Source organism: Parathielavia appendiculata, assembly GCF_033297405.1.
Source record: "Parathielavia appendiculata strain CBS 731.68 unplaced genomic scaffold N657scaffold_11, whole genome shotgun sequence".
Classification (NCBI taxonomy): domain Eukaryota; kingdom Fungi; phylum Ascomycota; class Sordariomycetes; order Sordariales; family Chaetomiaceae; genus Parathielavia; species Parathielavia appendiculata.
This window is the reverse complement of record NW_026944230.1, coordinates 49071-73741: the sequence shown is the minus strand read 5'-3', so window position 1 is coordinate 73741 and position 24671 is coordinate 49071. Positions and strand designations below refer to the sequence as shown.

General features: G+C 55.4%; 9 protein-coding genes across 9 annotated transcripts; 5 read left to right on the top strand and 4 right to left on the bottom strand.

Moving 5' to 3' along the window:
- Nucleotides 1–105: 105 nt before the first annotated feature.
- N657DRAFT_107514 (uncharacterized protein) lies at nucleotides 106–1087 on the bottom strand. The gene is made up of 2 exons (XM_062785760.1): nucleotides 228–1087; nucleotides 106–133 (listed from the first exon to the last, which is right to left on the bottom strand). Exon 1 carries the CDS (start codon nucleotides 857–859, stop codon nucleotides 263–265), a length of 597 nt encoding a protein of 198 aa, XP_062645249.1. The 5' UTR covers nucleotides 860–1087; the 3' UTR covers nucleotides 106–133; nucleotides 228–262.
- A 1462-nt stretch (nucleotides 1088–2549) lies between these two features.
- On the bottom strand, nucleotides 2550–3077 carry N657DRAFT_682569 (uncharacterized protein; the record flags this gene model as incomplete). Its single annotated transcript, XM_062796495.1, has 1 exon — nucleotides 2550–3077. One exon carries the CDS (start codon nucleotides 3075–3077, stop codon nucleotides 2550–2552), a length of 528 nt encoding a protein of 175 aa, XP_062645248.1.
- Nucleotides 3078–9653: 6576 nt separating this feature from the next.
- N657DRAFT_536661 (uncharacterized protein) lies at nucleotides 9654–9830 on the top strand (the record flags this gene model as incomplete). Its single annotated transcript, XM_062787785.1, has 1 exon — nucleotides 9654–9830. A coding segment is annotated over one exon (177 nt), but the record flags the coding sequence as incomplete, so codon positions are not given.
- A 723-nt stretch (nucleotides 9831–10553) lies between these two features.
- Nucleotides 10554–11312, top strand: N657DRAFT_692029 (uncharacterized protein; the record flags this gene model as incomplete). The annotated part of the gene is made up of 3 exons (XM_062797138.1): nucleotides 10554–10913; nucleotides 11022–11134; nucleotides 11207–11312. The coding sequence occupies exons 1-3, from the start codon at nucleotides 10575–10577 to the stop codon at nucleotides 11310–11312; spliced, it is 558 nt and encodes a 185-aa protein (XP_062645246.1). The 5' UTR covers nucleotides 10554–10574.
- Nucleotides 11313–11404: 92 nt separating this feature from the next.
- On the top strand, nucleotides 11405–12078 carry N657DRAFT_647635 (uncharacterized protein). Its single transcript, XM_062793362.1, has one exon. The coding sequence runs from the start codon at nucleotides 11649–11651 to the stop codon at nucleotides 11964–11966; it is 318 nt and encodes a 105-aa protein (XP_062645245.1). The 5' UTR covers nucleotides 11405–11648; the 3' UTR covers nucleotides 11967–12078.
- Nucleotides 12079–12920: 842 nt separating this feature from the next.
- N657DRAFT_622752 (uncharacterized protein) lies at nucleotides 12921–14801 on the top strand (the record flags this gene model as incomplete). Its single annotated transcript, XM_062790656.1, has 4 exons — nucleotides 12921–13306; nucleotides 13368–13835; nucleotides 13897–14427; nucleotides 14511–14801. 4 exons carry the CDS (start codon nucleotides 12921–12923, stop codon nucleotides 14641–14643), a joined length of 1518 nt encoding a protein of 505 aa, XP_062645244.1. The 3' UTR covers nucleotides 14644–14801.
- Nucleotides 14802–14878: 77 nt separating this feature from the next.
- Nucleotides 14879–15613, bottom strand: N657DRAFT_692027 (uncharacterized protein). The gene is made up of 2 exons (XM_062797137.1): nucleotides 15130–15613; nucleotides 14879–15064 (listed from the first exon to the last, which is right to left on the bottom strand). The coding sequence occupies exons 1-2, from the start codon at nucleotides 15414–15416 to the stop codon at nucleotides 15010–15012; spliced, it is 342 nt and encodes a 113-aa protein (XP_062645243.1). The 5' UTR covers nucleotides 15417–15613; the 3' UTR covers nucleotides 14879–15009.
- A 226-nt stretch (nucleotides 15614–15839) lies between these two features.
- N657DRAFT_673298 (uncharacterized protein) lies at nucleotides 15840–17388 on the bottom strand. Its single transcript, XM_062795682.1, has 2 exons — nucleotides 17259–17388; nucleotides 15840–17193 (listed from the first exon to the last, which is right to left on the bottom strand). The coding sequence occupies exons 1-2, from the start codon at nucleotides 17300–17302 to the stop codon at nucleotides 16101–16103; spliced, it is 1137 nt and encodes a 378-aa protein (XP_062645242.1). The 5' UTR covers nucleotides 17303–17388; the 3' UTR covers nucleotides 15840–16100.
- A 2668-nt stretch (nucleotides 17389–20056) lies between these two features.
- N657DRAFT_107313 (uncharacterized protein) lies at nucleotides 20057–21872 on the top strand. Its single transcript, XM_062785758.1, has 2 exons — nucleotides 20057–20972; nucleotides 21021–21872. Exons 1-2 carry the CDS (start codon nucleotides 20172–20174, stop codon nucleotides 21702–21704), a joined length of 1485 nt encoding a protein of 494 aa, XP_062645241.1. The 5' UTR covers nucleotides 20057–20171; the 3' UTR covers nucleotides 21705–21872.
- Nucleotides 21873–24671: the final 2799 nt, after the last annotated feature.

The window sequence follows — 24671 nt, the reverse complement described above, 5'->3', positions numbered from 1 at the left end:
GAGATTATTTAGAGACACCTTCGCAGCTCCGGTATTCACCTGATAGCAAGGATCACGTCTGCCTGTACACGTGTATGCAACTCATCCAATGTTTTGGACGTCATAGCAAACAAGCACCGCCTTGGACCTCCAGCTCATCAATAACTGTCAGTAACGCCCTCCGAAATACCAGACCGGACACCTTCTCAAGAGGGCCAGCCAGCTGTGGAATAGAGACTGTCAGGTACCTTCCGTGACTTAAATCAACACTATCAGCCCGCCCCTACGACTCAAGACGCCGCAACGACCGCGTCAGATTCCTTCTCGCGGCATTTTCATACAAACCCCGGAACAAGTCAGAATGGTACAACCTCTGGCGCTTCAAGAAATTCCTCAAAACAGCCGCCCTGCCTGCTCTCCACCCCTCGTCATCGACAAACTGGTACTCCCTCCGCACAGCAGCCTCATACTCATCAAACTCGACCTCGTCAGCCCCAAGAATACTCAAGTCCATATCCAGGAACAGCGCCGCATCGCTGGCCTCGCCGTCGTCGAGGCCCGTGGGCAGGGTGTGCGTCGCCGTGGCCTCGATGACGGTGCGGATCCACCCCAGACGTCTGGCATCGACCAGGCCGGCCAGACGGGCGACTGCTAGATCGGCGCTGTGCTTCTCGTTGGCAGAGCCCTGAGCGCGGGCGTCGTAGATGGCGTCGTGGAACCAGATGGCTGCCTCGACTGCGTCTGGGTCGGCGAAGCGGTGGCGGTGGGCGGAGAGGAGGGCGAGGAGGGCGGTGATGTGGTTGAGGGAGTGGTAATGCCGGGTGGGGGCCGAGTAGAGCGCGGTGAGCTCCTCGCGGATGGCGAGGGTGATGAGGGTCATTGTTGGGCGAGTTTTTTCTTGTCGATGATGGTGAATGTTTGTGTAGATGACGCGCAATGCTGGATGGTGTGTTGAGGTTGGTGAGTTGAGTCAGACTCCAACTCGAATGCCTTGGCATGAAGGCGAAGCACATCATCACGTGCAGGGCCCAATACGAGGTCCTCTCCCTTCGGCACTTTCCTCTCCAACAAGCACGCGATGGATTGCGTCACGTGGCGGGCGTGGGCGAGGTTCTCGAGTTTGTTTGTTGGAGAAACGGTAGGGCCGGATAATGTCGACATCAGAGGTCCAGTCAGTGCCCGACCGGCATGTGACTTCCGGAGAAGACATACCTGAGCGTCCAGGTCCTTGTCGTTACCTATCGCGTACGTGAATGGCTCGAGGCAGGTCACAGGTGTAGTCTTTGGCGCTGGTGTCGAGGATTGATTTTGTTCGATGCGTCTTGCAACAAAGGTCAATGACAACCGACCCTCAAACGCGCAGGGCTGCACCGTCGCATCCTACTGCACATGCATGAGAAGGTCAGGATGTAATCCATCATGAAGAGGGGAAGGCGGACGTCAAGGTACAGTTCCGACTCATAGAGGTAAAAACCAGACAATGGGATCGGGGTACTTGTTGCATAATGACCGATGTATTGCGCGTCTGCGGTGCTACCTGGACGGACGATCGCGGAAGCGACAAACTCTTCCTCCTCGGGGATGGTTATTATCGGGTGCGTGTTGAAGTCTGCGTTGGTCAGCCGGGCGTTGTGTCGGCTACATGTAGCCGGGTTGGGAGGGGGCGGTCAGGGACGCTCCGCGTAAGCCTTCGCAACGTGCTTACAAATGTCGGTTTAGTGACATGTTTTGAAGAGAATGACTGTGATGATTCGTCTCTAACAGGCTTTGCCATCGACCTCAGCATGTCCGGGACCCAACTGCTTCTTCAACTCGACGAAAGCCCCGAGAAACCCTTCTGATCCGACACCCGAGGCAGAGCTTGCAGTTCACTGTCGCTCATTTTGCTGCTTCATCGCCCTCTCTTTGCATGACAAGCCTTGTCCAGTAGACAAGGTAGACAGGAATGCTCCAGTGAACGCCCTGGTAGGTTAGCATGTCAGAAGTTGGCCTCTTTGGCGAGCGACATGGCAATGTATGGTATTCGAAACCATTTGAGTCGATCTGTATTTCATGCGTGAACCCTTCAGATCGGCAAACACCGACCTTAAGTGCTTGCTACCTGACTCACAGAGCCCACACGGAAACAAAGAACCGCTTGTGTTGTTTGGCCCTCTCCCTAAACCTGGCAGGACCGCGCCGACAGTCGCTTCCTCTCCGCTGAACACCTCTCGGCGTCAACTGTCGAGTCCGCAACTTGGTCGCGTCTGTCCCCACCGGAGATATTCAAAACTGCGGATCGGTTGCGATCACGATCTTGGCCCTTTGTTCCTGGGATCTTCCGAACTGCTAGAGGTACCTTACTGATGGGGACGTGGAATAACCCTGGGAGTTATCTTGTCGATAAAGCCTCCCAAAGCATACTGCAAATAATAGGTTGGGTCAAGTCTCCAAACCCTCCCTCCAAGTGGTAAAACAGGAACCCAGGCCACTTGCTTTGGTTTTGCGCAGTCAAGAGTGTATAGGTGCCTAGATTCAAGCAGCAGGGTGTCAACAGTGACTATGGAACCTTGGCCGCTCCAGGCGCGCAGCTACCAAACACAGTTCACATCACAGACAACATTGTCGAAGTTGTCGCTTAAGCGCACCGTAAACTGCTCAATCTTGGGCCCCCTACCCATGGCGCCCGTTGCGCCGCGCAGCATCGGGTTGACGGTCTCGTCGTCGGGCAGCGTCCAGCTGCGCAGGAGGTCCTTCTCCTCCAGGTATGCGAACTCGTCATAACTTGGCCTCCATGTATGGCCAGTAGCCGTCGTCATTCCAGCCGGGCTCGTAGGATGGGACGGGTTGCTCGGGAAGATGCCATCCTCGGTGCACTGGACGTAGTTGGCCCGCTCGGGGCCCTGGCGCGCCTTCTCCCACGCGAGCTTCGTCTCATCCTTGACGAAGAACCACTTGCCGTCGGAAGTGTCGGGTCCGATGTCGAGGTGGAACACGTTCAGCGCCGGGAAGGGGTTGGCGACGGCGGAGAGGCTGTCGAAGAAGTCGACGGGGATGCAAAATTGGCCCGACAGCCGCAGGACGGTGCACGACGGGAAGCTCGACAGGTGGCGGAGCATAGCGGCGGCCCGGTCTGTGGCCAACCGGTCGCGCCAGTTGCTGGGCTTGATGGTTAATTCGTTCCGCGGCGAGCAACGCCGAAGGGCGACTGGACCTTTTCGAGCGGCAGGATGCTCGGGATTTCGGCGAAGGCTTCGAGGATGCATGCGAAGAAATCAGGATCAGCTCACGTCATGAAACGATTACTGCTTGTCAAGTGTGGATTCACTCACACTCTCTCTATGAACGCTTGTCCTCCCTTGACCACCGCGCCAACTCCTGGAACCTGAGGCGCAGCACACGCAGGTCAGCCAGTCGCTTTGATGATTTGAGGGAGGGGGTCCGGCTCGAGAAAGCGGAGAACACGCTTGTTTGTGAAGTAGAGTTCGTCCACTCCCTTCAGCTCGCGGACGTCACCGTCCGAGGGGCGGGCGACAATCTCGTTCGCGGTACCGCTTGGCGGATCGGATTCCCTTCGCCGAGTGTTTATGGTGGTATGCCGTACACCCCCACCAACTATGCCTCCTGTCATCATCGCAGGACAACAGCTCCAGACACATCGGCGTAAGAGCGATGCCGGTCTCGGTGACGAACCGCTCGCCGATTGAGTGACGGGCAGAAAGTGAGGTGCGGGAGGTGGAAAGAAGGCTGCGGAAGATGACGGAGTCTCCGGTCTGGGGGAAGAAGAGAGAGTACGAGAGGAAACTACCGGTTTGAAAATGTGGGTTTCTGATCATCTCCTCGTGTCCTCCCGTGTGCTTGCCGAGAGTTAGAGCTTGGAAGCCCTTGCAGGCCGGCCGGTATCGACGGCGATGCGGGCGAGCGGCCGCCAGAGATATCCCATCCGGCGCCGGGAACATGTTCTTGAGATATCATGGATTAGGCCATAAGAAGGGGTTAACAGATACCCCGGCAACGCCGGGATGGCAACGGGGCCACGCATTTTGGCGGCCAATAACATTAACTTTGATGATGCAATAGCTAGAGCAAAGTGATACTAAAAGAACGTACCGGAAAAACAAATAAATGAACGTGGAAATCGCATGAGTTGAACATCAGTAACTAATTATCAAGCAGGCTGTTCGAGACTGTTGCCCCTTTATATCTATTTTCAGGGGTGATAAAATTTGAAAAGGGGTTGCCAGGAGTACTCGCCAGAACATGAAGTTGGTATCACATCACACAACTTATCAATATCAAGATGCTGATAGAGAATTCAAATGTTGCTTTTCAGTTATAGTCTAGCAGGATAGACAGAAGTGATGACCGGCGAGGGGGCGTTGTAATGCAAGAGGTTGAATGTGGTGCCGAGGCGCTGGAATGCCTCCTTTTCGTGAGCGGCCCGGCCCGCAGCGTAAAGACAAGAGGCCGCACAATACATTGTTCTTGACGTTGGTCAATGGACAACAATAATTGAGCAAGCAGTGTGCCCATTGATTCACAGGCCTGCGCTGGACGAACCAAGAAATACGGTTCTGTCGCCACGGCTTTTACATAACGTACCTGTATCTCGGAGTAAGTCATGATTGTCCGGAATTGGTATCAAACATCTCTGGAACGGTTCCTACCTGGAGTTTTGATCATTTTGAGTCATTCCACTGGCAGCCATCCCACATGCACACTACATCCTGTGCCATCAATTAGCCTCAGGTTCCAAACTTTCCAGGTTCAGCCTTGGGCGCAACCTATCTTAGCACTCAACGTCTGTTCTAAAGAAGACAAACCTATTCTGCCGCTCGGACAAGCAATGCCATTCTCTAACGCTAAATCATCAGTATCCAGGCCATCATGTCATCGACACGTGCAGGTGACCTGCGCTTCCTGGAAACCACGGGAAGCCCCGAGCCCGACTGCGGTGCCGGGCACTGCGAACGTCCCGGAAATACTCCGTGCCTTGTACACCCGTCCCGACTCCTGCGACCCCGCTACAGGGTCCAGCAACCTTTCCAGGCTGCCGCAAGTAAGGAAAGGTATGCTGCCCCGTCCCCGTGTCCTCGCATGGATTTCAGTGCTGTCTTTGCTGACGCAAATCATAGTGTGACAGAAGCCGCGCAACTACGGACGTACCCCACATGTGCAGTTGCGCCGCAGTAGCTTCCCTTGCTTCAATGAGTCGCTTCTAACCATGGCGGCATCCTCCCAAGGCATGGAGCAGCGCGACGATTCCGAAGGAACACATACACCATGCGTGTGCCTACCTCGGCGGTCCTTTTGAAGAGAAGTGCGAAGAACCGGAAAGCCCCCGGTTTCCTGGAGAGATTAATGGCAGATTACCAGTTACTGGGAAATTGGAAGATCGAATTGGAGGACGAGAAGGGGTCGTCGGTGTCTTTGAACGAGTCTCGCAACCCGCCGCGTACGAAGGAAGCCTGGCGGCAGTACGGTAGCCTTTCGGTTAGACATGGAACAAGGCCTGATGGTGATTCCCGGCGCCTTGAAGTAATAGAAAGCACCAGGGTTGCAAGAAACCCATCCCTCGTCTTGAAGGTCCAATTGATCTCGGTCTGTGTTCTTCAATCCCGACTTGTCTGTCTCCCTCGAGCAGCCCCCGCATAAGCTCTCGGTAGGGTACCGTGCTTGCAGTCGGAGGAACATGGCCTTGGCAGTGATCTGTCCTGCTGACTAGAGCTCTTCACTCTGGCAGCTTGTCTTTAAACGTGATCGGCTTTCCCCTTCTTCTTATGCCAGTGTGATGTGGCCGTTACCAGTCAAATATGTGGCCCTGTCGTTCCATGAGGTGCTTGCGCTTGTTAACATTCATGTGTGTTGGCAGCACCCTTCACCGCTCAGTTGTGATCACCCTCTTGACAGCCTGTCTATGCAGTGTTATAATCTCGGTGCTGACACTTGGTATTCGAGTACACCATGGTTCACCTCGGTCAGCGGGCCCTGTCGCTGAGCCGACCAAACCAACTCAACCCCTTTATTCAACAACAAGCCAGTATGTCCAAGACATCCCTTGCTCAAGAGTTTGTTCAATCCAGTTGCCTCCATGTTTGTTGTGTGCTTCCTCCTTGTAGCTGGGTGCGGTAGCTTGCCCTCGTGTGTCTTTTCTGTCTCCGCGACACGGGCTAGAATCAGGTAGTCTTTGTCGAGCGCAACAAGAAGCTCAATCAATGAGTAAATGGGCCCTTTTAATAGGACATGTTAACTCAGTGTCCATTTCAACAGATTGGGATGTGGGCTGATATGCGGTGCAGCATGGATGTTGAGTCCTGGTCGGGTCAGCACCAGACATGACCGAAAGGGCCACTGGACCTTGCTGACAACACGGCTCACCGGCGTTGAATCCAACCCAACGCTCTTGAAGATATGTTAACAGTAGTTTGTCTTCTAAGGATTCTCTCTTTGAAAATTGTTGCCCACTCTTCAAGTTTGACACCGTGACAATCGCTCGGTTGTGGCAACATCAAAGCCGCAGTTGGCTTTCAGGACTCCTGACTCTCTACTTTACAAAGCATGAGTATTTGAACCTTCTGAGGAGCATGTTAGCCTTGTGGTCAAAAAGGAGGGTGACTGTAGAGTGCTGAATCGGGCTTGCGTGGTCCGACTCTGGCACCGATATGCTTGCCCCGATCACAACTCGACGACGGCCATCACTGGCAACAAGACAAACGATAGATATTCAATACTCACTAGTGTCTAAAGTAATGTTTCCTGCATTTTCTTCATCTCAGGCTTGTTTCAGTGTGCTTCGTGGTGTGGGCAGTTGGCCGTGGCCGACTTCTCATCTAAACCCCCCGTGCGTTGTAGGAGGGCATTTTCCACTTACCCTGACGATCTTCTCCCCGGGCTTGCCGACCTGGCAGTCGAATGAACTGTTGTTGCAGCAAAGTGGCAATCTTACAGGCGCCCGCTTCTGCTCTCTGCTCGTCTATAAAAACAACCGATTTCATCCTGCCTCAACACCAAAGTTGAAACCATCACCGACGAAATCTCGAGTCATTACCAAGCACCTCCAGTCTATATCGCTCTCAACAGCCTACCATTACAAGACGAATACATTGAGTTTCTGCAGAACGCCGCCATGTCGTAAGTCATCACAGCCTTCGTCTTCACCTTACCTCCTCCTTGGCTTCTTCCCTCTGGGGCTCTCCGTCAGAACATACCAACCGCCCCCGGCCAAGGACAACTCAATCATGCGACCGGAGCAACCAATCCTCTTGATTCATCCCTCTTGAACTCTTCTTCATTGGACTCTTCCCTCTTGGCTACTTCCCTCCTGGCTCTTCTTCCCTCTTGGCTGCCTGTCTTCGCTCTCAGCCTTGCGACTCTTGGCCGCTTGCCCTCCTCCTTGCTCTTGTCCTTACCCTTGGCTTCCACAACTCCTTCACCATGTCGCGCCCCATGCTCTCTTCAAAACGCCACCTCTTCCTCCCTATCAGCCCACCCACCACGTCTGCTTCATTGACCTCTTCTTGTTCACCTATCATGCCTTCTGCCCTCTTGGCCCTGCCTGCTAACCCTTGGCCCAATCTTCACAGCAACAACAACGACGAAGTCCTCGACTATCACCGCCAATCGGTGAGCTTCATACCCGTGGCTGCCCAAGCTACTCACTTGGTCGACCATTTCATCACCTCGGGCGTCACATGGAGGAGGCTCTACCGAGAGGCTTGGTCGAAGGCGTTCTGGGCTGAGAACGGCAGCCTTCAAGAGACATGGTACAAAGCCATCATCTCTGAGATGGAGCTCCGCGGTAAGTTACCATATCTTTATTCCGGCCCTTTTCTCTGTGTTGCTTCTTCCTTTTTTCTTGGTCTCTCCATCTTCTTCCATCCGCCCACGCGTCCTTACCATTCTCTTCCGTCCATCCACGCGTCTTCGCATCGCTTGGAAGAAATGATGCTAACTACACTGTTTCACACAGTCTCCGGTGCCGTCCATGCGGGCATGCGTATGGGGCCGCCCGAGAACTTCCAGTGCCCTGTCCAGTAAGGACAGGAGTGGGCGGTGCCTGATCCGCCTCAATTTCGGCGTTTAGTTGCTGGGCTCACTGTGCGCAAGCTCAACTTCAATATTTGAGCTGAGAGGGAGAGAGGGTGCACAGAGGAGGCGAAGGTCCTGCAAAGACTGCTTTGGAAGCCAGTAAGTGCCCACTTTCACATCTCTTTTCGCTTTTGTTCCATCCTGGGAACGATCCATGCCCTTTCATGTGCTAATCACACGTGGTCCAGCGTGCCGGCTTCGCGCGTTTCCCCCAAGAAGTAGAAGAGAGGGCCAAGAAGAAAGACGAGCTCCGTTGTGACCTTGGCTTCGAGGTCAACGAGTTCGTCTTGGTCCAGCTCTTCCAGTCAAGATTCCCTTCATGGTGACCCGACAAGACAATCCACAGTTAGGTATATTCTTCATTCTACCTTCGATTCATGTCCACAGCTGACCATTTTGTTCACAGTCCAGCCTCGCTGCCTTTGACGCTGGCTACGGCTCCGTTGAATTTCCGGACCCAGAGGCCGCCCAATGGCTCTCAGTCACAAAGGAACTTCGGTGCCCATCTCAACCCTTCTCGTTAAGGCTTGAGTTTGGAACTGATGTCCCGTTGAGTCTGAGGGCCTCTGAGGTCGAGAGTTCGCTGAACTGGGCTGCTCGTAGTGGCTTGGCCGAGAGCTGGCGCCCCAGAGATGCAGGAAGAAAGTAAGGTTGGCCAATCTTCTTTGCCCTTGATGTTCACACTTGTTAACCAGCGCACACGCAAAGCTCGTCTCATTGCCTCCGCCACCGGCTATTACTTTGTCGATTGGCAGCTAGCCCGCCCCGTCTCGCAGCTCTAAGACGGTCCGTTCCAAGTCCAATTCAGTCACCCAGCCCGACCCAGAAGCCGCCCAGAAGGCCTTCAATCTGAACGGAACACCGACGTCCAACTCAAGCCCTTGTTTTCAAGTCCAACCCTGAGCTCAACTGAACGTTGGGTGGTGGCTGGTGGACTATCAGCCCGCCGGATATGCCCCAGAAAGTATGTTTCGCCAGTGTTCCCCCCGTTTTTTTTTTTGGTTCACTTTGCTAACACGCACACACAGGGTTGTTTCAGGCCTGGAGTAAGGCATTCTCGGATGGTCAGGCCGCGCCGTTCAACTCGATGCAGCCCATGAACCGATTCACGGACCCGAACAATACCAGTGTTCGTCGGCGATCTCTCGGGCTACGTCACTGAGGATGAAGCTCCGTTCCCTTCATGTTTCCAGGACTCTCGGTTTCGACAAAAATGCTGCCCAGAAGGCACTCGATCCGAACAGGAACACCGATGGCTAACGCAAACCGTGTTTTCAAACTCAACTGGGCGTCACACCGCGTTGGGTGGTGGCTGGTGAATTGCCGGCCCGCCTGGAGGTGGCCCAAGAAATTATGTTTGACCAGTCTCCTTTGCGTTTTATGTCCTGTCTACTCTGCTAACGCGCACACAGAGTCGTTTCGGCCCGGGGTAAGGCATCTTCAGATGGTCAGGGGCGCCGTGGATGCAGCCGATAAACCAATCCACGGAGCCCGAGACACGGCTTTCCTGATTCCTCGTCGATGGCTTGCGCGGATCCTTCACGGCGGAACGTTGGCCGCTTGCCTTGCCTTTTACCTTTGGCTTCATCAATCTCTTTCACCTCTCATCTGAAGATGAACTTCGTTCATACTTCCAAAGCTTCGGAGAGATCACCTACATCAAGATTCCTCCCAGCAAAAGCTGTGGCTTCGTTCAATTCGTTCACCGCCATGCCGCCGAGATGGCAATCAACCAGATGCAAGGGTACCCGATCGACAACTCGCGCGTTCGTCTTTTCTGGGGCCGGTTCCAGAACAACGTATCGAGTGGCTTGGTTGGTTGGTGGTCCGCCAGAGATGTTGCAAGAAAGGTAGTTAGGTATGTTTTGGCCCATGTTGCTTTGCCTTTCATGTTCACCCTGCTAACCCGCACACACAAAGCCGTTTCGGCCCGGACACCAGCATCAATGATGGAGGGGTCCACGATCTTCGAGCGCAAGAAGAAGGAGATGGACGACTGGGTCGCGGAGGAGTGCAGGAGAGCCATGAAAAACCCACTGCCGCGGCCGTCATGGCTGGCCCTCTGACGCAAGGGGAAATTCTACTTCATGTGCACCTGGGCACGAGAGTGGGTGATCAGGAGAGGTGGCATATTGTCAAAAAGAAAGAAAAAGGAAACCGAAAATAGAGGTGCGTCTGCTGACATTCCCTTGCAGTTCATGAACAACAACCTGCTAACTTCCTCACAGTCTGATGACGACAACAGCCATCCGGTGGCTTGATGCTGACGTCCGGCAGTTGGATTCTCCGATTCCGGGTGCTGGATTGGATAACGCATCATGCAACGGTAAGAGTCAATGGTGGGCTTGCCCACCGCCGCACACATCCCCAAGGATAATCGCCATGCAAGCCTTGCTTGCTTCTATGGATACTTTCAAGTATCAAGGACATCCAGAAGACCCTGTGGTAAGTCGGCTTTGGCAGAAAGTCATTCGGGTGCACCTGAGCTAGCACTTCACACAGGATGGGCAAGATGGAGGGCTGGATGGATGAGGCCTTCATCATCGGCCTCTCTCTTCCAGTCGAGATACCCGTCCAGCAAGTCCGCGGCCGAATCCGAAAGCTCGGCTCCGAGGAGACGGCTGGGAACACCGGCGCCTAAATCAACCCGCGGCTATGGGTTTGTTGGTCCCAGCGACGAGTCGGACAAGCAGCGCGCTCTGCTAGAGATGCAGGAGATGTACTGCGGCAACCGGCCCATGCGGATTTTGACTGCCACCCCAAAGACCCGATCGCACTATGGCATGCATAACAAGCGATTCGGCCGCGCCCGCTTTACCGGCCAGGGCCGCCGTCTGGTCCGCGATGGCATCCCAGCCTGCCGGCCGGTGCCTGGCGAAAGACGATTGGGTGAGCAGGGCCGGGAGGGAGGGATGGCGCACAGAGGAGGTGACGAGAGGTGGCTGGCTACGAAATCGTCTGCGTGACACCTTCAGACCTTCTTCCGCGGAGGTATCCTGAAGGTCGAGCGGAAGGTCTTCATGCCGGTTGCTGCCTCGCACTGCATGACCCGAGTCCAACAACAGCATTGTCACGCACGCTTCGTCCGGTTCGTCCATCGCCATGGCCGCTGCCAACCCAGGTTGCCGCTGCCACCGACGGCGGCAACATGAACATTCAGCTCTGCCCATGCTGCCGTGTGCCTTTCGACTGCTGCGCCGATAACGGCACCATCGGTTGCCCAGGCGCCCATTGTCATCGACGACGACGAAGAGCCCGATCCTTGAGGCTGCGGCCGGATTCGAAGGGCTCTGCTCCGAAGGAACGGAACTCGATTCGCAGCGTTCGACTACCTCGAAGCCACAGATTAAAACGCATTTCTTTCGGGAAGCCGACCCAGACACCCCGCGCTCGGACGGGTACTCGAACTGTACGGGCTCGAGGAATCATCACCTCAGCCGCGACAAGGGCAGCATCTCCCTGAAGATGTTTGCTTTCCTCTACCGCGAGGCGGACCATCACCTAAAACCCAAACAACTACACTCTTGCCAGCATCGATGAGGTGTTGGAAAAGGACGCGAGATGACGATCAACCAAATGCAAGGTTACCCGGGAGATACCCGATGCGGGAACTCACCGCTCGGTGTGTCCTGGGGTTGGTCGTAGGACAACTCGGGGGAGTCCAGGTTGCTTTCGATTGCGCTGGGGAGGTTTCAAAAAACAAAAAAGAAAGAAAGAAAAGAGTTTTGGGGGTCCTGGCGCTGGTCGCTGGAGAGGCGTTGAGTTGCTGGGAAGGGAGTCGAGGCTGCAAGCACGTGGATGTGGACAAGGACTCGCCCCCAGCAGAATCTGGGCTTGCCCCAGTGCATGAAGGGCCAGCCTGGTCCAGAAATGCCGCCACACCTTCCACTTCCGAAAGAAGGGGAGATTCCCGGCTATGATCATAAGGGTTCAAGAACATGGCGAGGGAGGTGGTGACTGAGGATTGGAAGGGTAAGGGCAAGGGGAGTTGATTGAGAGGAAGTTGCTGCTGGAGGATAATGTGACTGGGGAAAGGTTCTGATAGACGATTCGGACGGTACCGATGAAATCTGAAAGTTTCTCAGAGGGAGACACCGCCAGGGCTGGTGAAAGGGAGTCAGTCGAGTAGGCGGGACGGGAATCGGGTTGATGGGAAGGGTCTAGGGGTTTGTTTTTGTGTTGATTCTGGCTTGCGGCGAGGGATGATATCTTGATAGATCCATCCTTGAGCATGCCCATTGTTCTGGTGGGAAAGGGATCGATTGAAAGATGATGGGGACGGATGGGTCCAGTCGGGGGATACTTCTGTTGTCCGGGGGACTGGAAAAAGCAGATCGAGCTCAGGGCTGTTTTAGACTTGTATCATCAATCAAACTGTCCTTAACAGGTGTTGGGCAAAAGGTGATTGTCAATGCAGGTACGGTTCTTTGTTCTCAACTCTTATTGCAGCTTAGGCGATGCTGTGTCTCCCACCTCATCTTACTTGTCGCCTGTGAGTCTGCGAGAAGTTGCAGAACGTTCTCGAATACTGACTTGGATGCAGATCAGCGGACATCTGTGACCTTTCCGATGCAGGAGATCCAATTTCCAGGTCGTGCTGCCAGCTTCAGACTCGAGGAAGTTGGAAACTGATCATCAGGCTAACTGCCGGCTCTTCTTCAACGCCGCGGCTCTGCAGCGGCAAGGTCATTACAGCCGAGATGGATTCATCTGAGGAAATTATCACGTCCCTGGATTCTCCGGGCTGCGGGGTTATGGGCAAGCACAGTCATGATCAGAGTGTACAAAGGTTCAGCATGGCCGTCACTTTGGGAGGATGCGTCCAGCATCTCGTCCTGGGCCAGAAGAAGCAGAGAAAAGAGAATCAGCAAGCGATGGCCTCGATTTTGTCCATTGCAGTCTTGACGGCTGTTCTTGGCCCAGCAATTGGCAATGTCTTCGCTCAAGCGCAATTAGCCGCTGGGTGCACCACCAACTCGTTTACAGCACCGAGCTGGCTGGTTGAGAACTTTGAGTCTCAAACATCAGGGGGCGCCGTGGTTGCCTCTTTCCAGGCGCTCAACCGAGCCACCAAGACATCGCTTGAGCTGAGATGCCAGACTTCCCTGGCCAACGCGACAGCAGGATGGCAAAGATGCTCTCCAAGGAACAGCACCAGCTCGGGCGTGACATTGGTCGCTTCTTTCCAGGCCGATTACTCGACAGCCTGGTTCATGTTCAATGAGACTTGGTCCTGCAGCGACCTTAGTCCAACCAAGCCGTAAGATTCCTGTCTCTCTGTTACCCGGCGTTGACTGACGTGCCACGTCGTGATGCTGCAGGATTACGTTCACGGCTGTCAGCAACTCCTCGGTACCGCTGGACTGCACGACACAGAGCCAGACCACGACCTGCAAATCTATCAAGCCATTGCTCATGAAAGCCACCCTGCTCTCCCCCGTCAAGATCACCCCAGCGTACGTCACTGGACCACCCGGGCACGACACCGAAGGCTGCACGGCACAGTCGAGAACACCAGCATGGGAGGTGGTAGCCACACAGATGAATTTTGGGAGAACCACCAGCGCCTTTGTTATCGTCAGAAACGACGGATTGGGCTACAGTGCCACCTGTGCGGGAGCTCTCTCTGCCGACCTTGAGGGGCCTCAGCTCTTGACCTGCCAGGGCCAGACTGCGTATCGCCGCCCAGCCAAATACCAGATCGGCACCACGCTCTCATTTAACCCCAGGACCTTCGGGTTGACCGTCAATCAGACCTGGTTCTGTGACGATCAGGACCCGGCACAGCCGTGCGTCGACCCCTTCATGTTGTCCCAGCTTTTACCCGCCGCTAATACCTCAACCCACCAGCGTCTCCATCACGGCCTCCGGCACGACTATTCTTCCCCTAGAATGTCAACACTTTGTCTTACCCGACGAAAACACGACCTTCTGCACCGGCGGCTCAAACGGCACCTTTTCCGGCAACATCACCTCGCGAGCCCTGCTCCAACCCTACTCGCTCAACGACCCGCTCTCCACAGCCGACAGCTGCACCATCGCATCCGTCGTCTCGCCGGCCTGGTGGCTCAACAACTTCGAGACCGAGACCACGACATCCAACAGCCAGGTTGTCAGGGCCCAGTTCGACATGGAGCTGCAGACGGGGGGCCCGGGACGGCAGCCGACGGGGAATGGTGGAACGCTCGTTGCCGACGGGGTGCATGTCTCGAACGTTTCGACGAACTCGTCGTCGGAGCTGCCGTGGGACAAGTGCGAGCTCTACGCGGTAGGCGATACCGCGCTGGCTCCGACGGGGTGTGAGATGAGGTATGACATGGCGAGTCGGTTCTTGGGGTTGAAGGTGGATTGGCGGTGCGCGGATCTGGATCCGGGGAGTCCGTAAGTTGTCCCGTATCCGCCCATGCTGCCTGTTGGGACCAGTTGAGGAACGTTCGGGATGTGCTGATTGTGACGGTCTCTAGGGTGACCTTCAGCGGAGAGGTGCGGACCCAGGTGCCGGAGTACACCTGTGTCACCTCGGGCACGAACATACGGTGCGCTTCGCCTGATCCGAAGCCGTGGAGGGCCAATGTCACGTCGGTGACGTGGCGGTAGAGGGTATCGGTAAGAGGAAGAAGGGGAAGAAGAGGCGGTTGAGGGAGGCAATGTCGGCTGACACTAAGGGGCAATCATCCAAGAGATGCCCATATAAACATGCAGTCAATCACAACTGTCGATCTGGGAAAGTGACGTTTATTTGCGTACTGTAAATGCCCTGTCAGCGTTGCTTGCTAGCGCCTGAGCTGAAGCTACTGCATGCGATGAGGTCCCTCTCAAGGCCAACAGATTTCCAGTGGTAGGTGTGGTAGGCTTCGTCCTGTGCCTGATCTTGGCAACTAAAAGGGAGACCGCGCCAACTGAACTCATGCAACATGCCGACCTAAATCAAGGCTTGTTGACTGGACGCTCCATTACACAATCTCAAAAGTCCTCCAACTTGTACACCTCGTACGCAGGTTCCTCATACGGATGTGCCCTGCCCAAGTTAGTTATTGTGCCGTACATCCAACCCCAGCATGTCCAGCCGCGCGGACGACCTACTTCTTCAGCGCCGCAACCGCCTTGCGGGCGACGTCCTCGCCGACGCAGAGGGTCTCAACCTTCATCTCCTCGACCGTCTCCAGCTCGCCGACCTTGCCAATGTGGGGGTTGGCGCTGGCGCCGGGCCGGAACTGGCCGGTCCCGGTCGTGGTGTAGCAGCACTCGGTGTAGTTGCCTGGGCCGGGATACCGCCCCGCTCCGGCAGCGAAGATGGCGCTTTTGCAGGCGTCTAGCGCCGAGGGAGGCACGTGGAAAACGAGCTTGTAGCGCGTGAGTGCCGATGCCATTGTCGACGGAAATTCATGAGCCAAAATCCAGATGGCTGATTCTGCTGAACAGCCAGTTGTACCAGAAGATGGTGGGGCCCCAATCTGCTGCTATTGGAGCTGCAACTGGTGTCCTTTTCAATCCAACAGATTCAGAACTGACAAAGCTGAGCGGACTGGGAATATGAATTCCCTGGTATCTTCCGAAAAGCTTTCAGGTCTCCCGCCTGAGTTGCATATCACCAGGTTGTCTTGGAGATAGCCCGGGTGGGGTGAGTCAGGTCGGGCTATAAGTGGGGTTGGAACCCCTGCCTGACCCCGCAGATGGGATCCCTTTCCGTTCCCTCCCGTCAGTTCCAACTTCCCAGTTTTCTTCCTGAAAGATGCATCTGCACGCCGAGTATCACGTTGCCTCGCATTCGCCAAACGGAACTTGAACACCAAGCGCGACATATCGGATTTAGTGAGATTACTACCTAACTAATTAAATCCAGGTCACACACGACATCATGAGAATATCACCCGGTATTCGTATCCCCAATCCCGTCGTCCCCATCCTGGCATTATCACATTATGTTCATCTCATCATTAGGGAGCGTAACCTTTTCATCCTCCACAATATCAATCCTCAACCCTCTTATTCCTCGTCTCCTGTACGTCCCGACCCATGCGGTAACACGGTAGGTACCGTTTCCTTCCATAGTTTTACCAAAGGCGGAAGGGCCTCGCCCGCCCATTCGCCCCAGCAGTCGCAATACTGCTCGTCACGCCCGGCGCCCTACCCGTCGTAGTCGTCGACGCAGGCGGGCGAGTAGCAGGTGGCTGCGACGAAGGCTGGCCACCACCGCCTCCTGTCTTGGTGGTGATGGTCAAGGTTGTCTTGGAGGTGAAGGTGGAGGGAGGGAAGCTGCTGCCGCCGGAATGCGGCGGCTTGGACGAGTGAGGCGGCTTGGATGAATGCGAGGGAGGGAAGCTGCCGGTGGAGGTGGTGGTCGCCGGGGGCTTGGACGAGTGCGGCGGCTTAGACGAGTGCGAGGGAGGGAAGCTACCCGTGGAGGTGGTGGAGGTTTCGGGGCAGTCTTCGGTGGTAGTGGTCGTCTTGGTCTTGGTGGTGGTGGAGGTTTCGGGGCAGTCTTCGGTGGTGGTGGTCGTCTTGGTCTTGGTGGTGGTGGAGGTCTTGGGAGGGACGGAAGGGGTCGACGTCTCGCAGTCTTCGGTGGTGGTCGTCGTCTTTGTCTTGGTGGTGGTGGAAGTCTTGGGAGGGGCCGAAGTGGTGGAGGTCTCGCAGTCGTCCGTGCTGGTGCTGCTGCTGGTGGTCTTGGTAGAAGAAGACGACGACGAGCTGGTCTTGGTAGAAGACGACGACGAGCTGGTCTTGGTAGAAGACGACGACGAACTGCTTGTGCTGGACGATGACGATGACGTGGAGGAGGAGGACGACGACGACGACGAAGTGGACGAGGTCTTGGTGCTAGTCACGGTGCTGGTGGTGGACACCGGCGGCAGGCTCGAGGTGGACGTGCTGGTCGAGGTCGTCGAGCAGCCCGTGGCCGTCACGATGGTGTAGCTGGTTGCACAGCTGAGACCCTTGCACTGCTCGTGGCAGGGGAAGGACGTGTACGACGTGGCCGGGACGTTGGGGCAGCCACAGTTCTGCGTCAGCGTGCTCAAGACCACGCACGCGGGGACGGCGCAGGTGCGACATTGCTCCTTGGTAGCCGTGACGGTTGGACAGCCAGTCTGCGACGCAGGAGGCTGCGTGGTGTGGTGGTTGTCGGTGGCGGCAACGGGGGCGATGCTGTGCGAGGTAGGTCAGCATACCTGATAAGTTGTAGCAAGGCCAGTCTCACGTTGGAGACTTACACAGCAGCCCCGGCCGCAAAGAAGACTGCAAGCGAGCAGCGCATCGTGGACTGAAAAACGAACGACAGTCGGTCCGGTGCACAGTTGAGCGATTGTGTTTGGAGAGCTTTCTCGTGTCACCAGCCTGGGGGAAACGGCTTTACTTATCCAGGTCGGCACAAAGGATTGCCTGGCCACCGGACCGAGTCCAGAGTTGGTGACCAGGCCATGACGCTCTCCCTGCTGGGATTTTTACGAGATCTGGTCGCTGGGCAACATGTACCCATTGTCATGGCGGTCACGATACGGTGGAGTGACAGCACAAGTCCCGGAAGCGGTCGGCGCGGGGTATCGGCACCCGCCATTGGCCGGGCCGGCCCCAACCGGCAGGGCGGACCTCGTATTGAGGGACGCCACAACCCGGTGATTTGTCGTGCTGACTGGGTACGGCTCTTGGCATTGACGACATGCATGCAACGGCCGTGACGACGGACTGCATTCTATGGTCAACTGCAGGCACACCAACCCAGTTTTGGACCAGATCGGTGCCAACACTGCCAACACGTCCTCGGGAAGACTTTTGTCGCTCCCGTATTTGACTGACATGGAGAATCCTATACGGCTTGCGTTCGCTTGTCGTGGACTTGACATACCCAGCAGAGGCGGTCGGACGGACATTGGGCCACATCGACGTTCTCGACGACAACCAGCCCGAACAGGTCTTCTCGAAAAAACAACGTTCCCAGACCCCCAACTAAGGTTTCCGAGGTTCTCCGCCGGGCAATTGCTGGCAGGAACTCGACCGCTGCGGCAAGCTTGCAAAAGCAGTAACGAACATTATCGGCGAGTCGTGGATATCAGCGAGTCGTGGCCTGAGGTTATTTTTTGCAGGTGCAAAATAGGAAGATGAACTAAAAATTGTTAGTGCACCTTGACAATTTTGAACCATTTTTTCTTCGTCTGATATACACTAAAATACCGGAGGCCACGACTCGCTGACACCCACGACTCGCTAACACCCACGACTCGCTGATAATGCACGTTAGGGACCGACATATGACTGTGTTGAGAAGAGAACCAACGAATGGAACAAGTACCCTGGGTGAGAAGGATCCGTCTTGCTTTGCCCAGGTGTGCTGTTGCCGAGCCGACCGAAAAGAAACCCTCAACAACCTCCTGCGGTATGCACGTGAATTTCCCGTACATCTCGAAGTACTTGAGACCCGACTCGCATGAACCCGTTTGAATTGTTCAGCAATGCCGCATTCACATGAAAGTCTGTCAGTAATATAGCCGCCACGCTTTCAGAGCCTCATCTCACAAGCGTTCCGTCATCAACACCAAGCCAGCACGGCCGGATGGTCAGCTTTTGACCACAGCCGGCTGTAGCCCTGCCATTGGGACGGGTTATAGGCGCTCAGCGTTCTCAGATTTCTAGGTCATCGACTCAATTTTATGATTTTTCTCACCTTTACCTCTTCCTAAAACGCTTTGTCGGTCAGGTGGGGGTCACCCGTCCCAATCCGAGCCACCCTCTCCCGCGGCCATGGTGACTCTCGGTACATGGGATGTTTGTCTTTGAAATGCACACACCAGACCAAGTTGTTTGTCAACTGTGGCTATGGAAACAGCTTGGTCACCCTCGACCGTCGCAGCCCTACCAGGAAAGTTCCAGCCGAACGATTCAATCATCCGTTAATTAGCATCCCTGGTTCTCATCCATTGCTACTTAAGTTGCCACCCGGAAATCTGTGAAGAACACTTCATCTCAGAATCATAATCTTCTGTTCAACATGTTCCTGTTGCTTTTTTTGTGGTTTGATACACTACCACCTGTGTCTATCCTGAAATCCGTGTCCGAGCTCCGATCCTCTCCGCCATAATCCCCTATGACGACCAAGGATACTTCAAGCACCACAAACCCTCGCAATCATCATCAGTTTGCAATCCAGTCTGGTTTTGTTTCCTAGTGTGGTGTGGCACAAGGCAGGCCTTGGGCAAGAAGAGAAAAGTGGGAAGTAAGAGGAAGAGGGTAGGAAATTGGAGAAAGAAACGAAGAATATAAAAGAGGGGACTGAGAGAAAAGTACAGAACCAGGGGGGGAATGAAAACGGCATGGAAAAAGAAGATCGAGAAAAGACACGGATATAGAGAACAAAGAGCGAGAAAAAGATAACTGAAAGAGGGAAAACAAACTTACTCACCTCGAGTCAAACACTAGGCAGTGTGCCACTGTTTCTTCATCCTGTCCGGAGGACAATTTTGCTGCCAAACTTTTGGAAATTACTATGGGAAAGTTGACGGAAATTGATAAGGAATTGCGGAGCCCTCTTATCCGCCCCTGGGGACTGGTCCGTGGCTTTGCGCCCCACTACTTGCCTGATTCGGCTGTGCCGCAGGCTGGCCTTTTCCATGCCGCCTGCATGCGAAGCTAGCCGCACCCACCTAATTCCTGTCCTCAACTTTGTTTACATGGCCTCTCGACATCGTCAACAACGACCTACGATGTTGCCCTCCTGCAACCACCCAATTTCCAGCTTCTTTCCTTCTTGGTTTCAGAGTATTCCCGTTATGGACAGGTTATTCTGTCACTATGGAGGGCGCTGTCCCTCAAGCGCAGTGGAAAGTTTGTCGCGACTGCAACGTTGAGCAGCCGATCGATCAGTTTTTGGATCGTCGTGGTAACGGCAGGATTGTCAGAAAGTGCCTGGATTGCCGGGACAAGCAGAGGGCATCAGTTACGATTCAATTGTTTCCATTCTATCGTTCTTCATTTCCAAGCTGACTAGCTGACTTGGTACACCAGGAACATGCGTAGAATGCTGCTATTTCGGCAGCCAGTGCGATCGCCCGCCGCGCGGCCGCCGCGCCTTCAACTCCCGCCCCAGTCCATCTGCGCCGCGGCAGAACCTCACGCATAGGGTTCTTGCGAGCATGTACCACGAGGGCGGGCGCGTTGACACCGACACCCCAGAGATGGCGGCTGCTCGTGGCCAGATTTCGGCCATTCAGCGCCAGCACCGCGTTCAACGGCGCCACGGCGAGGAACCTTCTCAGACTCCGACAATGAGTCCTTTACTCCGTCAACAGCAGCCAGAAGCTTCCGACGACAGCTTCGTCTCATCTGCTCGGGATGAGGAGTGTGCTGTGGGGGATGACGATGACGATTCACAGGCTCCTTCATCTTCACAGCTGCCCCGCCTTGGCCGAGTTCCCCGACGCCGCTCCTCTCCCTCCAGGTCATCGTCGCAGTCTCGTGGCCGCCCACGCGGGCGGCCCCGGCTCTCACGCCCTGGACTGTCTCGTGCTAGCACAATCGGCCGTCCACCACATGCCCGCAACCCAGTTGGTCAGCCCTCTCGGCCCTCTCGTGATTGCGAGACACCTCTACGCGATTTCGACGAGCCTGGTCCGCACTTCTCGGGCGACGATCAAGAGTCACCGCTGTCACCAGAAGACGTTGCGATCAAGAGGGAGTTTGATGAAGCGCTCGGAGCGGAGGAGATGAAGCGGTGCCCCCGCTGCAAAGAGCGCTGGTTCGACATCAAGCTCATGGCCGATGGGGTTTGCAAGCGCTGTCACGACAAGGACGATAAGAAGAAACAGGACGAGCCGTTATACTTCTCAGCCGCAAATCACCTCGACTTTGGATCTGTCCCGGCCGAGTTACCGCAGTTGGAGCCTTTGGAGGAGATGTTTATTGCGAGGGTGCATGTCAGCGTTAACATCTTCACGGTATGCAGCGGCTGGTCGCAGGTGAGCGTCAGGGCTAACACAGCTTAGGTCCGGGGACAACAGTACAAGTATCGTGGGCATGTGGTACACTTTCTGCGAGACGTCGGCAAGGCGTATTCCGAGCTCCCTCTCCTGCCCAGTGACCTCGACATCGTTATCCTCCGTCCCCGCGGCTCCGAGGGTGTGGAGCAGATGTCTTGCCAATTCCGCCGCCGTTTCCGTGTCCGCCGGGCCGCAGTCGAGGCCTGGCTCAAGTTTCTTGCAGCCAATCACCCTGGCTACAGGGATTTTGTTTGGAACTACGAGAATCTCTCGCAACTGCCAGAGGACGGCGACGTCTTTGACCAGCTGAGCATCCACGAGGTCGAAGACCTCGATGGATTGCCTGCGGATTTGGGCCCGGTTGAGGAAGAAGGTGACGATGCAGAGGCTGCCGACGAGGCTGCCGTGCCGAACCTGCTCATTCACGACTCGGAGCTGAACCAAATCCATGGCCGCATCAACGATGGCCCCAGCGATACTAGCGAGCAGGTGCCTTTGCAGGCGGTTGATCCCCGTGCCGCTCACCAGCTGCAGATGCCCTCCTTCCGGCGTACTCCTCTCGACGAGTCAACCAGAAGTACGCCTTGCTCTCGTTGGCCTGTCCCACTCTATTTCCCCGTGGCGCAGCGGACCTCGTCGAGCCTAGACAGCGCAGCATCACGTACCAGGATTACATCCAGCACGCGTTGAAGTGGGAGGATGGCCGGTTTGCCAGGCACCACAGCTTCCGCTTTATCGCACTAAACACGTTGATGCGGCAACAGGCTAGGGGTCACAGCAAGTTTTTTGTCAGCAAGACCCACAGTATGCCTCTGACGAAGGAGGCACTCCAGCAGGCGCTCGCCGACCCTGACACCCCCGAGGCCCAAGCCATTCTCAACAGGATTTCTCGGTTTGCTGGCGTAATTAAGGGGACGCGCCCATTTTGGTGCCGCCGACGCCGCGAGTGCGAGTCCTTCGCACACTGCATCGGGGTCCCCTCCAGCTTCATCACCCTGAGCCCGGCAGACTTGCACTGGCAAAGCCTATATCAACACATGCCCGAGTACGAGGAGTGGAAGGCTCTCGACGAACCGAGGCGTATGGCCAAGTCCCGCCGCCTCCTTCGGGAGAACCCACACATCGCGGCTTGGCACTTCCACTCTCGCAATACGTTGTTCCGGGACATTGTACTGAAGAAGAAGTTCAATATGGAGGACTTCTGGTGCCGTTACGAGTGGCAAGGTCGCGGGAGCAGTCACTCTCATGGGCTGTACTGGTTTGCGGGCAGCCCCCCGCCTCATATGGCGACGCCCGAGTCGAGGGCGTACTTCGCAAGGGTCTGGGGTCACCACGTGACAGTGGTGACGAGGGTAGCTAGTCGAATTAGATACGATTCAATGCAGTTGCAGTATACGGGAATCATTGGCCGACGGACAGGTTTCTGGCGCTTCGTCTCTCGCACCATAATGAACACAGTAGTATACAGTACGAACAGTTGATGAGCCGATTGTCCTCCAACAGGGACAGGAAAATTGCCAGGAGCGAGAGAGAGGAAGGAAGCGCCCCGTAACGTAGCGAAGGGCCGCGCGACTGACGAGCGAAGCGACGCCAGCAATTTTAAGTTCCACGCTAGGTAACAAAACAGACAGTTAACAGGGATGGACTGTGTTTTTCTCAGTCCCTCGTTTGACGCAGCAAACTAAACATATCCCGTTCCGCTCCCCCGTCTCGACAATTCTCCATGGGCCTGAGGCCTTGCATCCTTGTAGTCGGTGGCTTGTCGAGATGACACCGGGGACGATCAAGGGAGAAGAAGCGCTCCAAATTTTTTGCTGGATCAAGATGTCAGAAATGGTCTGTCTGATCACTCAACAGTGAGACTGCGTCATCGGCCCCTAACCACTAGACTGGCCTTAAGTGTGACCTTCTACTAAGGACAGGTCTATGTACATGGCGACTACTTACGTAGGTATACCATAGAGTGGAGAAGAGACATTGCTGCATCTCCTGTTGAACGTCATTGTCGCTCTGAACTTGAGCGAGGCTCTATTGGGCTTGGGTACATGTAGGTGGCTTTCTCTGCCTAAGGTGGCTTCCTCGCGACATTAGGGGATTCAAGATGCTTGGTAAGGTAGGAGCTGGAGCAAAAGACAGGAGAAAGGTCACGGTATTGCGCAGACTGTCGATTGCAAATCCCGAGGCATCGATTCAGATTACCGCTGATGATTGACTGTCACAAGCCAACAGCCCAGTACGGAGTACCGGGAGTAAACGAAGCTTTTTTCCTTTTCGTCAGAGATATGGAAGAATATCAACTCGATCAGTCCGGCCCGCGCGAATCGTGTTGGGTATACCTGCCCGGGCCTCCGGCTGGCCGGCCTGCAGAGCTGCACCTGCCCGAGTGTGTGACTAGCCGCCGCTGTAACTGTGATACATGTGCTTGTACATGATTGAGCCAGCCAGATCTGCGATCTGGCGAGCCATTGGGGCCTGACGCCGTGGCACTTCAGTAGAGGAAAGACCGGATTTCACTGCGATATGTGTCAGGAGCAACATGAAGTGATCCTCCGGTCTGGCCGGTTGGCGGAGTGCTGCCCTGGTCGGACGTCCCCCGGCATTGGGGCCCAAGCGGGAAATTACCGGCGCTGATCGCAGGGTCCAGGCCGGGAAATGACGAACTTAGAACCTTATCCCGACAACAGCTGGTGGTTAAGGTAATGGCGCCCACAACAAGAGACTCAGCAATCGTACTATGAGGCTCGCGGAGGACAGGATGGTTACACTGAATGGGATGAATCGCAATACTCCCGTCACCTCAAGTTTGTCTCGCCGTCACCGGAGATTTCTGTGTCATGGAGGAACCGGGGGTGCCTTCCCCAATTCATCAACCGAAACAGCACCCCACTCCCCCCGCTTAGCTTACCCGCTGCCCTGCGTAACCCCGCGCGACGGTGGCGCAGATCCGGCAGCGTGACATTGGAGATTTTCAAACTTGAGCACCTAACCTCTTTTCCTTTCCGCTGCTCCAATGGGCATTGTCTGGGTCTCAACCAAGCTTTTTGCGTGGTTGGCAGGCGAATACCACAGGCCTGGCCGCCATGGCTGAAGACCATTTTTGTTCTAGCAAGACACGTGTAACCGGGAAAAGTACCGGTTGACCACCTGCCGTATCTCGCAAAACCTGTCTTTGTCTCCCTGACAGCTCCCTGAGCACCTTCGGCGTTTTTGCCCACTATGCATCGTCAGACTGGATGCCGCCTTACCACCAAAATGGTGCGCATCGAATATCGGAAATGGAGACCGGCCAGAGAGCACGACCTTGGTGTGCTCGCGTTTCGGATGAGATGCATTGGGGCTCTCCGGAAGACAACGTGCAGGAGCCACTGGCGATCTCGCAGCGGGCCCTGGTGATTGATCCGGATCCCCAGTCTCAGGGCATCGGACGGGAAGCCGCTTTCGCGCCATCATCCCGCGTGGATGTCAGAGTTGCTGTCTTACCCATATCCGATCCTTCTGCTTTTCTCTCCGAGACTCAACTGAGGATGCCCAGCTTCGGTTAGCGCAAGCAAGTAATTTTCCATGCTGTCATCACCACAGGCTGTCGCGAAAGATTTCAACTCTCTCAGCTGCCGTCGCAACACATGCTCATCTCTGCGAATCCTGTCAGCGGCCAGT

Coding starts and splice junctions, on each gene's coding strand:
- N657DRAFT_107514 (XM_062785760.1), bottom strand. CDS start 859: ATGACCCTCATCACCCTCGCCATCCGCGAGGAGCTCACCGCGCTCTAC.
- N657DRAFT_647635 (XM_062793362.1), top strand. CDS start 11,649: ATGCGGGAACTCACCGCTCGGTGTGTCCTGGGGTTGGTCGTAGGACAA.
- N657DRAFT_692027 (XM_062797137.1), bottom strand. CDS start 15,416: ATGGCATCGGCACTCACGCGCTACAAGCTCGTTTTCCACGTGCCTCCC. Junction 15,065..15,129: donor GCGGTTGCGGCGCTGAAGAA/GTAGGTCGTCCG, acceptor TAACTTGGGCAG/GGCACATCCGTATGAGGAAC.
- N657DRAFT_673298 (XM_062795682.1), bottom strand. CDS start 17,302: ATGCGCTGCTCGCTTGCAGTCTTCTTTGCGGCCGGGGCTGCTGT. Junction 17,194..17,258: donor TTTGCGGCCGGGGCTGCTGT/GTAAGTCTCCAA, acceptor TACCTCGCACAG/CATCGCCCCCGTTGCCGCCA.
- N657DRAFT_107313 (XM_062785758.1), top strand. CDS start 20,172: ATGTACCACGAGGGCGGGCGCGTTGACACCGACACCCCAGAGATGGCG. Junction 20,973..21,020: donor TCAGCGTTAACATCTTCACG/GTATGCAGCGGC, acceptor AACACAGCTTAG/GTCCGGGGACAACAGTACAA.